We start from the raw sequence: 12,043 nt of genomic DNA, 5'->3' as shown, positions 1-12,043 counted from the left end.
AGCCTTAGCGGGTTCCTGTATATTTGTGCAATCCAGCAATTCCAGTGCTTCCAGCTGAAGTGCCTGGCACCTGGCCAGTGTGTGAGAGAAGACAATTGGACTACAGCTCTTGTCCACTTCATGATCTGATGTAGATAAAATCCATAATTCTACATACCAAAATGTGTTCCTTAATTAATTACTGTGTTAGTTTCTGAGGGGTTAGCCAGTTTGTGTCCAGATGAGATTTTTTCTTCTAAATACTTAAAATCAGCAAGGGAAACAAGTTACCCATAGAGTCGGGCCTCCCAGGAGTGAGGGTTAAAAACAGCTGATGTTCTATAGTGGCCATTTCTTCTGTCAAGTCTCAAATCTGTTTTTTCCTTTTAGGACTTTTTTCCTTCTCCTTTTTAACACTTTTCTCCTTTGGAATGTGAGTTTCTGTTTTTGTGCAGTATTTTGAAATCAACAAAATAGAAAGTACACATACCTTGGTCTCCGCTAGCTTGCATAAAGTGCTTTGCTGTCTTTTGGGGTTTTATTAGAGGCTCTTTGAGCCATTGCAGTTCCCTGAATGTTGCATGCTATCTGGTATATAAATCCACCTTGGGACAAAGTCACATGCATCATGTGTGATTAATAATGTCTTTGTTAGCTGGTGTGGTAGGAGCTTAATGTGGTTACTGCTAAATATGCTACTGATTTCTTCTAAGTTTATTCCATCTATGTAAATCCCATGGAGATGTGATTTAACAATTCCCAAAATCTGTTTGGGGGTGAGAGTGTATTCCAAGAATTGGAAGTGAGAGAGGTCTGGAAGAATCACGTGCGTCACTTAACCTCATTCCTGCTAGTCAAATGTATCAAATTTTTTACTTTTGTGTTATTAACCTTTATTTTGCTACAAGAGGTCTTGTGAGGACCTTCCTGAAATCATGAGAGATTCAGGGAAGTGTGCAATACCAAAGTGTCGCAGTTTGGCTGAAGGGTTTGCCCTTCATTTCACCTGCCTTCTTATCAGATTCCTTTAGCAAAATATTTCAGGTATTAGGAACTGCCCAGGTTGAACGCAGCTTAGAAAAAACACTTGTTCCAGAAATTAACTGAGAGAAGTGCAGGCTGCATAAGCTTGGGAAAACAGCCTGCATACACTTTGGGCTTGCATACCTCATCGAAGTAGCCTCTGCAAACCAGGCTTGTATGTGCTTCGCTTGTCACGAACACCTGTGAGAGGCTTTTATGCCAAAACCTCCAGCCATCCCTTTCAGAGCAACACATCAGTTTGCGTGGAGCACCAAACTCTAAGCAGAGGCATGCCATTTATATTAGTGTGCTAAGGAAGAAGGAAAGAGGAGGAGAGCATCGTTTGACGCTGTGTACAGGCAAAATACCACTGAGCCTGTCGTTACTGAGTTGTGGATGATCTTGCGCTGTCCAAATTGTACATGGTGTGGAATATTAAACAGCATAGAGGTTCTATAAGGGAATCCTCATGCAATCCATTCTGAGCTATGAAAATGTTAACCTTGTTCAGCAAAAGGAAATACTGCTTTTTATTCAAAAATTGATAACTTCAAAAGCCCCTTCTCTTCATGGAAGAGTCCATAGCTCTGCAACTGGTCTGGGAGCTTTCTATAAGGTTTTTGTTTTGTTACTTGACTCTAGAACTACTTGTTAGATTTATAAGTTCAAAGCCTGGCTCTTAAACTGTCTAATCCTGTGGTGCTAAGTAGGAGCATGCAAATCAGCTTAGTAAACTATCTGAACACAAAACGTTAGACTCCTTATGGCATCTGGAGGGAATGATCACAAGATTGAGGCAATTGCTTTCCGTGGGCTCCACTATGCTAATCAGCAATGCTAAGCTGGGTTTCCCTTTCTCTCCCACTCTACCATCTCCCTGTAGAACATTGCTTTTACTTCCATCTGGTTAGATTGTCTGGGATACTGAAGATTTCCTCACTTTTCTACTATGCTGTTAAGCAGCAGGATTGCATGTGAAAGAGAAAAGGGGGAAACTCAGACCATATTACCAGCATGGTTAATTTACAGGCTGGGCACCCTGTGGAGCAGGTAGTAATGTGAGACACCTTTTCCTTGCAGACTAGAAGAACTTATGCTTTCTCCTAGTCTTTGAATTTCCAATAGCGGGTGGCAGGGTCATATTGGGGTGCTGGAGGCTACAGGAGGACAATTAATATGCTATTCATTTACAGCATTTGTACATCCTGAAACTGGAAAAAAAGTCCTCCTGTAGTCCAGTTGCATCCTTTCTACTGCCATGTGCCAATAATTCTCTCTTGTCCAGCATAACTTTTTCCTCAAAGGTGCTGGCTGGTGATAGCCTCGTTTGGTGTCAGTCTGGGGTAATTACTGGCCAACTTTTGGGTGCAGTTTTCTGTTGCACCTAGGAGAAAATTTATGTTTAAAAAACATATATTATGTTTATGGTTTTTTGTGCTGTGATTTATGTTTGTGTAGAGTACCCACTGTGGCCAGGCAATGCTTTGCATTGCTTTGCACACTGGGCAGATGTGAGTAATGACCCAGAGAATCCCTGACGACAAGGAGTCGCAGTCCAGGACAAACGGGTCAGGGTTCATTAGAAAAGTTGCCTGGAGTCTGTCATACATGTAAAACAAAAACGATAAAACTAGCCTTTGTCTTACTGTTCCCAGAGCCCATCCCTGCTCTTTCCTCATGGCAGCGAGACGGCTTAGACTCAGATGAGGCTCGCCTTTCCCCGCAGGCCAGTCGCTTAATTCACCAGCTTCTGGATGAGGACAGCGATCCTATGCTGTCCCCTCGCTTCTACGCCTATGGACAGAGCCAACAGTACCTGGATGACACAGAAGTGCCTCCTTCCCCTCCCAATTCTCATTCCTTCATGAGGTGGGTTGTGATTTGCCTGTGCTGACTCTCGCACCGAGCTATAAAGCTACATAGGATAGCTATCCTGTGTTGGGTTTCTGTTCCTACTGACGGGAAACAGATATGTTTAGAAAAGTTCTTGGCAACTAATCGTTTCTGGGTTTGTGAATTAATGTCTAGGGGCTTGCTATTGCTGAAAGAGGCTGTTCGAGCATCTTTCGCTATCTGTCATTACAGAGTAGCAGCATAGCTTTCTCATTTCTGTGGGATTTGCCTTTGTATACACAAAGTTTAAGTGGCGTTTTCTGCATGAAGACGTCCTGTGGCTGTTTGGATAAGCTCTTCCTGCAATCTCTGCTCTTGGTAGGAGGCGGAGTTCATCTTTGGGATCTTATGAAGATGACAGAGAGGACCTTACCCCTGCACAACTCACCCGGAGGATTCAGGGACTGAAGAAAAAGATCAGGAGATTTGAGGACAAATTTGAAGAGGAAAGGAAATACAGAGTGAGTCTCTAGGAGTTAAGCATTTGTATGGAGAGGTATGCATTAGCAACAAAGGGAAAGGATATCGGGGAAGTCTGTCAAACATGCAGAGGGCTTAAAAGCTTTTATATGAAAAACAAAAAAAAAAAGAAGAGAAAAAAGCTGCTGCCCAAAAAAAGAAAACGTGTCCATACCAAGCAAATTACCTTTCCAGGCATTAGGTACTATCAGTGCAGCACAAGAGAGAGCCTGATAAACTCATAGCATTTTGATCACTGCTTAAGACAGTGTGCCAAAAGCACACACTCAGTGTGTAGGAATAGCTATGTTAAACTTATGTTTGTTTATTTATTCTAGTTCAGCTTATGGGAAGCACAGTTGTGCATCTCATTTGCATGATGGTAATCCCAGGACACCAGTGCATTGCAGAGGAGAGAGAGCAGCCGCCTTCCTGAGCAAGGAACCACAGTCAAGTGCTGCTGAGCAGTAGCAGTGTACTGTACTCTGATGATTCCTGACATGCCCTTCCAACACACAGAAAGCTTTTTAAGGAACTAAAGCTTTGTGTGTCTGCGTCTTTGTTGGTGATCTAAACCACAAAGGATTGTACTGAAAGGATCTTGCCTGTCGTATAAAAGGCTGGAAGAAATGCTCAGAGCTTGCTGTAGCCTAGCATTTGGGTTATTTCAGTGTCTTTGGATGTTAGGCAGCCTTTGGTGTGGATGGATACATCCTAACACTTCTCAGACTGTTCGTGCTAGGCTTCCTCTGTTTTGAAGGCGCCCTCTTGTTAGGAAGCAATAGGCACAAGGATTCCAATACGCATCTGGCCCTCTGAGTCACTCGTGCAACTTAATGTTTGCCATCAAAAGTCTTGTGTTTTCTAAAAAGAAAATCAGTCTCATTATGCCCCTAAGAGACAGTGTTGTGACAAGCAGGAGCAATTAAAGCAAGGTCTGAAATGAGCTGGTCAGAGGTATTCAGGTGCCAGTCAGAAGCCAGTGCTCATGCTCTATGCTGGGTCCAAATTCTGTTGTACCTCTTTTTGTGACACATGCTTGTTTCAGTGGGTCTCTCCTGTTGGTTTAACACAGATTCAGCATGACTCTTCTTTCTCCCAGCCTTCCCACAGCGACAAAGCAGCCAACCCTGAAGTGCTCAAATGGACAAACGATTTGGCCAAATTCCGAAAGCAACTTAAAGGTGAGCAGCCACCACTGGTGCGCCTTCTGGGGGCAGCTGGACTCTGCCTCATTTAAATTTGCTGTTAGACAGCAATCCTGTCACTGTCACACTTTAAAAAAGAAAAATTGTTCATCTTCCCCAAAACGTCCCTGTTTTAGAATCAAAACTGAAGATATCGGAGGAAGACCTTGGCCCTGTTGTGCGTCAGCGGAGCAACACGCTCCCCAAGAGCTTCGGCTCTCAGCTTGAAAAGGACGAGGACAGGAAGCAAGACCTGTCAGATAAATCTGCCAAGCCTGCTGTGGAAGTGACCCTTGATTCTATCCAGAAGAAGCTTCAAGAAAAACGAACAGAGACAAACCGACCTGAAGATATTAAGGTACAATGCAGACAGACCAGATTTAGGCCTTTAAGTACAAATAGGTAACTCATGGCTGCAGTCACTTGTGAAAGCCCTGTGGTCTTCTACGTTTTGTCACAAAGTCTCTAACCTTTGCTCCTGGCTCACTCACTTTAGTGTCTTTCTCTGTGCCTTTAGTATCTGATCTTTTTTTCCAGAGTTGCGTTTCTACTGAATGTCATTGTGTGTTTGTTTTCTGATCCTTGTATATTCCAATTAACGTTTCTGAATTATTACAATATTTCCTGCCTTGTATTTGGCTATTTCTGTTGTTACGTCCAAAGTCTTTTGGCAAATTCTGAGTCTTCCAGTGATTCTGGAGATTGGGTCATCTGTTTTCTTCTAGGTCGCTGCAAAGCTGAATGCTCTTCTGTCGGGGTATTTTATCACTGCTCTTCAGAGTTTCACACTGAGCTCTGTTAGCTGCTGTAATCTTTGAGGGTTATCAGCAGGCAGGTCTTTATGTCTGATGCTGCTAGTTCCTGAGGTTTGGGCAGCCTTGTAAGTGAAGTCCTCGAGTCTGCTGAGATGTAAATCGTGCAGTACTTTGTAAGAGAGGGGCAGACAGCATTATCTTTGCTTATTAGATCTGCAGAAGAAGATGGTACAGACAGTGTGTGTTTGGCTGTTTTCTGACAGTAACAAGAGTCCACAGCCTGGCCTTTTAAAGAGGGCTTGTGATAGTATTTGGTGCTGTGATAGGGAGAGCAGGCTCTGTGTCAGGCAAGCTCGGTGGGGGAACTCTGGCAAACTTTGTTAGGGAAGTCTTCTCCAACTGTCTGCGCTTTTTTTGGCTTGGTCCCCTCAGCCTGTCTGCCAGAGCTTTTCACTCCATAGCAGAATTGGCAGAAGGAGACGATCTGACTGCCCTTCACTTCTTGGTAAAGTGTGTTTGTGGCAGTCAAAGCAAAGATGGCAAGCTTTGCAAGAGGTAGTGGAGCTTGCCTCCGATTTGGAGAAAAAGAACGAACAGGTGTTTTGTTGTAGAATTTACGCTTTGGATCTTAACTGAAAAAGAGCCACCATCATTAAAAGTTGCATACCATTGTTTTTTCAAAGCACACTGATAATCATTAAATCCCCCTTATGGACATAAAATACCTTCATATGCAAAGTTTATATGGTTTTAATCTGCCTGCATTGTGCATAGGGTGCCACTCACCTTAACAGTCTCTTTGGCAACATAGCTGGGAAAAGAGGACTAGAAGGCAGAGATGAGTCTTCAAAACATTAATGACAAAATGACATGACTTTGGTTAGGCCACAGATCAGTATTGTTTGAGTCCAGGAATCTGACTTTTTTCCTTCCTCCTCTCTCTCTCTCTCCTACTTTTCACAGGACATGACAAGAGATCAGATAGCAGCTGAAAAAGTGGCTCTTCAAAAAGCTTTGCTGTATTACGAAAGCATTCATGGCAGACCGGTATGTACAGCAGCGATTTTTTCAAAGTACATCTTTATATGTCTTTATCGGTGGTACATGAACCCCCTAATGTTCCTTTGATGTCACAGTCACTAGAACTTCTTGCTGTTAAAACCACACGCACATTCTCTAATCCACCTCCCTAACCCTTCACTGCCGCTGCTACTGAGGAGTCTGTTTTCAGCAAGGTGATATCTGCGCGCAACGCCGGGCTTAGCAGATACCTGTAGGACAAAGCCTACAGGCTGAATGAGACTGAATGTGCATTATTTTGGCATCACGCTCACCAGGATCCACAGACATCCAGTTTGTGGCCCAGCAGACTCAGCAGCTCTGCCAGGGATACAGTCTGCATGGGAGTAGTTGTGTGTGGTCTCGCATCCAACCAGGAATTTTGCAGTTTGCCAATATTAATGGCTAAATGGGAAGACAGGTGTGCATACATTGCTCCTTCTTAGAGGAGCTACAGCATGTTTCTCCCAGCACCTTGCTGTCTGCAGGGAGGCACCTGCACCTTGCTATTTGCACAGTCCTCTTGGGCCAGAGGATTCATGGAACAGTTTGTCTCCTGAACATCACAGAATAAGTTGAGAGGAGATTTCGTTCTTCCCCTGAGAAACGGATGGTTTTTTCCATGTGGCAGTAGAAGCAAAGGGCATGAGGTTTCTTGCACATTTGGTCTTAACAAAGGAAAATTATTTGTGAAGACAGAGAATTAAGTATTGTGTCCTGTTGATCCCTGCTGTGGCAGAAACACAGCTTCCAGGCTTCCAGGCCACCAAGTTGGCTTTGTATGAATCGCTCGCCTCTTTCACTGATGACATTATAATCTTTGCTACCAGCTGTATAGGTAAAGTAACTTAATTTCAGAGTGGTGCTAATCCCTTGAGCAGTGGCTTGCGAGCAGCAAATTACTGCTTATAAGGAGTACTTGATTAGTGCAGCTGACAAATTTGTCAGTCTGCTGCATGGGATTCCTGATCTCTTCCTTCCTTTTGCTCCTGAATTATTTCCTCCTTTGTCCATTGTTTTAAAAAAGTCTCACTAATTTATTTAAATGCCTTCATGAAGTGCTAATATTGTACAGTCACATATACCAGCAACTGAAAGCAGCATATTTGTGTGACGTGCGGTTTTATTCTTGTGTGAAATAGCAAAAGGCCAGCACAAGGGCACCCACTTAACCTTCCCTGTCTTCTCCATGAGACCAAGTCTGCTTTTGCTGCTTTTACAATGGTATAAATCAACAGGTGGCATCTCATTTAAGTCAACTCACTTAAATCTGTTTAAAAAGAGAACAAGGCCAGAGCCTAGCTTGTCAGCATACCTTTTTTTTTCCCCTCCCCTTTCTGTTGCTTTATTTATACAACTGCTTTTTATTTTGTTTGTTTTTAAGTAAGCAGTCTATACCTAGCAACACTGAACTGCAGGGCAAGGAAGACTGCAGCTGATCAGCTTCTGCTCTTCCCAGCTCCTGGCACTGCAGCAGTGGAAAAGTACTGAGAGCTTGAGGAGAATGGGAATAGTTCAGCCAAGTTTTTTTTTTCTTAAAGATATTTAACTAAACAAGAAAAACAATGGAGCTCAGATTTATGGTGCAACTGGGTCTTTCTGCACCAGTGATAGATGTAGCTGCAAAGGTGGAAATGAACTGCTTTAGTTAAGCCAAAAAGTCCATCTCTGCAGAAATTCTTGAGCTGCTCTAACAATGCAAGCAGTGGTCTGTTCCTCGGCTGCTACTCTTTTGCCTTGTGAAGTGTGCCCCAGAGTTGTGTCAAAGGCTCCATTATTCCAACAGTCTTTTTGCATTTTGATGTTCTCCCAAAATATACTCAGGTTTTGCTGGTATTACTTATGTTTACCTAGTGAGACAGTTTGCCCATGTGCTAAACATTTTCTTTCAGAATCTGCTTTCTGTTAAGCATGCTGGTGTAAGTCTGCAGGGCTGACTCAAGCCCCATACACTTAACTTCCAATGCCTAAATTAATTCTCTGTGTTCTTCCTCCATACTGATATTCAGACACTGAAGCATGTTGTTTATTTTTTCCATTCTTCAACATACCTGAAGATTTTTTGCCCATTCCAAGGCTTATGTTTATTTTTCTGTACAGAACAGTGCTATTTATTGACTTTGAAATGTCATTAATTGAAGGTTTGGTTCTCAGCCTCAGCATAGTCTTGTTTTGGTTTTGTTTTTTTTTTTTTAAGTAACAAAGACTGTCTGAACCCACAGTAGTGCTGTGCCTCCTGTTCTACTAACTGCTAACCTAGTAAAGCTAGGAATAATGTAATATATACATATATATATATATAGGCTACCCAGTTTCTCCAGTTGTATGCTTGATTGGTTGCAGAGAAACATGTGAAGTTGGAGGCAACTTGCTAGCCAGTGCAACTGAATGCAGACACATCAACACAAAACTTGATACAGAGAGGGCTGAGTGAATTGATTGATGCTGCTCACATCCCTCTAACCCATGCAAACTGCTTACTGAACAAACAGCCAGCTTGAGGCTGTCGGGTATTGGAGCCCAGCTATGCTTCGGTGGTGTGGGACATGCAGGCCCTAGAGCTCGGACTGCCCATCAGTATGCCCCTTATCAGGCTTGGGGATGTTTGCATTGAACCCTGAAAGGAATAAAAAGGTCTTACTTCTTCTTCCTCCTTATTCATCTGCCCCCAACATAGGAAACAGGTTTGGTTATCAGGAGGAAGATGCTACCTCCAAATTCTTACAGTTCATCCCGGCCAGTCCCACTCCTGGCAATACTTACAGCTCTTCTGCCCTTTGCAAACCAACACCCTCTCCTGCTCTGGAGGGAGGATGTGAAAGCTTTAGAAAGCTTACTCCAGTGAAAGTCAACTGTGGACAAAATAAAACACAGTTCATTTTAAAATTTCCTCTCTGTCTCAAGCTGTATTCCCTTTCCTCCTATTTCTGTTGTAGAAGGGGAGACTGTACAAAGCCCCCTAAGGGTTACACTGTTGATACTGATTTTTATATGGCAGCTGTTCAGATGCTCTGGGGATTAGCAGCAGTAAAAAGCCTTGAGGAAGACAGGCATGACATCAGAATCAGTTAAAGCTTCCCCTTATAAAAGCTTTATAATCTAAAGTTAGACAAAAGATCTAATGGAAGGACAGTCATAGGATGTGGGTCAGACAGTGCTGAACACAAAGGTGATGATCAGGTTGGTTCTGCTGAGTATTTTGTTTGTTTGTTTTCTAACCCTACTGTAACAAAGCGTTGAAGAAAAAACCCAACTTCTTCACAAATAGTACTTGGTTGGACAGACCTTTGCTTTCCCACACTAGCTACTGTCTGTTAGGTCTTCCCTTCTCCTCCACTGTCAGTACTACTGAGATTTTCAGCTTAGCTTGGATCTGAAAGAAAAACAGAAATAAACACTCAGTTTGTAACGCTGTCAAACTGAGGAGGGAGTGCAACATGCAGCTGGGAGGACTGGAGTTAGGGGCAGAGCAATGTGTAAAGAAGACTTGGAGTGGGCATCACAGCACTATTCTGTCTTCTCTATGCCACACAGCCCTGGCACCTTTATCCCTTCTCAGCTCTGTGGTAACTTCTCCCCGGCAAGACTGCTGAGAGGAGGGGTGGAGGGGAAGGTTAGGAGGTTTAAAAGATGAAGAACTGCTGGCTTGGACAGGGAATTCAGAGGAATAGCAAAGCCAGAAAGTCAGCTTTTGTGAAATCTGTAGTTTAACCTACCCTGGGAAAGTGTCCTTACATTGCAGTATCCAGTCATTGCAGCTCCTTTCTCTTTTCGTGGATCGTAAACACTGCCTCTGAGGTGCCAGCGACGAGAATAAGGGTGGGAAACCTCATGTTGTGCCTTATAATGGTAGACGTGATTACAACCACAGACTGCTGCCTCTATGGGTCATTTTGTGCTGTGGACATATGATACCTAAGTGGTCATTTAAACCACCTGTCTCAAACAGCCACATTACAAGAGACCCCACAGCATGGATGCTACTTCATCTGGCACCTGGGACAGGAGATGCAATGACGTATGTGAGCACTTGCATTACCAGTTTCAGGGCTAATGCTGCTAACCTGTCATCCTCATGAAATTCCTTTCAGGCCCCCTCTAACAGCTATCACAGGCACATGCATTATAGAGTGGAGTATCTGCTGCAGGCTTCATGGATCTCACTTCTTTCTCCTTTTCAGGTTACCAAAAATGAACGACAGCTGATGAAGCCATTGTATGACAGGTATCGCTTGGTCAAGCAGATCCTCTCCAGAGCCAACACCATCCCTATCATTGTGAGTAGAGCATTCTTTTGGGGGCTATTTCTTTGGTTTCGAGCTGGGAAAACAGGAATCACCACACTTTTGCATACAACACACTCACTAAAGCAAAGTCCCAACCTCCCTTATCACTCAAAGACCAAGCAAATGAGTGAATCAATGACACACCGTATACTGAAGTTGGGCAAAGCTGGCCAAGGGACTCTAGTGCCCGTCCATGAGCCATGGGGCACATCTCACCTTGTGTTGTTTCTCCTCTCTCCATTGGGCTGCTGCTGTTAATTCATCATCTTGTGTTTGGCTACAGCCTCACTTCCCTTTCCTTACCAATCCACTCTGAGCTATAGGTCTTCCAAGCTGCTTGGTTACACAGGGTTGTGTTTCAGGAGCACAGATGTGTGTAGGTCCCACAGAAGATACCAGTCTCCTTGGCTGAGAGAAGAGGGCCAACAGTCTCCTAACACTTCATTTGTATTAAAGAGATCCTGCAAGGGGTGGATATTCCCTCATTCGAGGTGGTGCTTTGGCAAGGAGGCACTGCCACCAGCAAGGGATCCAATGCACCCCTCTAGGGGGCAAACACACTGCCTCTAATTTTAGACAACTTGTGTAGGTCACTTTTTAAAAATCGATCCAAAAAATACACACAGAATACTTTTAGCCTGTCGATGGAAATAGAATTGTTTTATCATGGTTCCTGTTCACTCTGTCTGTCATGTGTGATCCTTTACTTTTTTTTGCTGTTCCCAAGCAGTGCTCATGTCCTGGCTGCTTTTCATAGACTGCCAGTGAAGTGAATGGACTGGCAGATCATTACTCAGTGCAGTCACACTGAGAAGTGTTGGGTTTTTTTTCTGCAAATAGTGAGAGGTTGTCCTGCATTTAAAACAAAAAGCAAAGTACTCCCCAAAATGTATTCTGTGAAGACAGTGCTGGCAATCAAGAAGGAAGAAACGGTGTAGCTGTGCATGGGCAGTTTAACGCAAAGCTGTCAAAGGAGACCTCAGGTCCTGTTCAGACACAAAACTGAAATTACACAGTGTCTAGCACAGGAAGAGACAAGACTGGCTTTCCCCAGCCCCTTGAGTGAGAACAGCGAGAGGCTCATGCAGAGGCAGGATACGTTTGAAAATCCATTTCTACATCATTAGGCACTTCAGTGGGAAATCAGGCTCCTGGAAAGCAAGCCTGGAGAGTCTAGCTGGGCTTACACTGTAGCTCTGGAGAACCAACCAAATGATGTGTGTATGTCTGGGCTTCGGGCTCAGGTTTATTTTCTTACAGCCTTTACTTTGTAGTTCCTGCCCAGCTAGTATTTCAGCATCCAAGCTTTTTTCCTTAAAAGTTTTTGGCAGTAATGTTCCTCTCTAAGCAGTATCCTGAGAGAAAACAGCCCAAAGTTCAGGGGGTTTGCCAGGCATGTTTT

General features: G+C 43.7%; 1 protein-coding gene across 4 annotated transcripts in view; it reads left to right on the top strand.

Annotated features, from left to right (window-relative positions):
• Nucleotides 1-12,043, top strand: part of FAM13A (family with sequence similarity 13 member A) — a 136,502-nt gene that overhangs the window by 114,555 nt on the left and 9,904 nt on the right. For all 4 annotated transcript variants that reach the window (XM_068402928.1, XM_068402929.1, XM_068402930.1 and 1 more), the window contains 6 exons: nucleotides 2,658-2,871; nucleotides 3,218-3,356; nucleotides 4,457-4,538; nucleotides 4,679-4,899; nucleotides 6,260-6,343; nucleotides 10,537-10,632. In XM_068402928.1, the coding sequence (XP_068259029.1) occupies nucleotides 2,658-2,871; nucleotides 3,218-3,356; nucleotides 4,457-4,538; nucleotides 4,679-4,899; nucleotides 6,260-6,343; nucleotides 10,537-10,632 (836 nt within the window). The remainder of the gene's footprint in view (nucleotides 1-2,657; nucleotides 2,872-3,217; nucleotides 3,357-4,456; nucleotides 4,539-4,678; nucleotides 4,900-6,259; nucleotides 6,344-10,536; nucleotides 10,633-12,043) is intronic.

The sequence above is a fragment of the Nyctibius grandis genome, chromosome 6, assembly GCF_013368605.1.
Source record: "Nyctibius grandis isolate bNycGra1 chromosome 6, bNycGra1.pri, whole genome shotgun sequence".
Lineage (NCBI taxonomy): Eukaryota > Metazoa > Chordata > Aves > Nyctibiiformes > Nyctibiidae > Nyctibius > Nyctibius grandis.
This window is presented reverse-complemented; position numbering and strand designations above follow the sequence as displayed.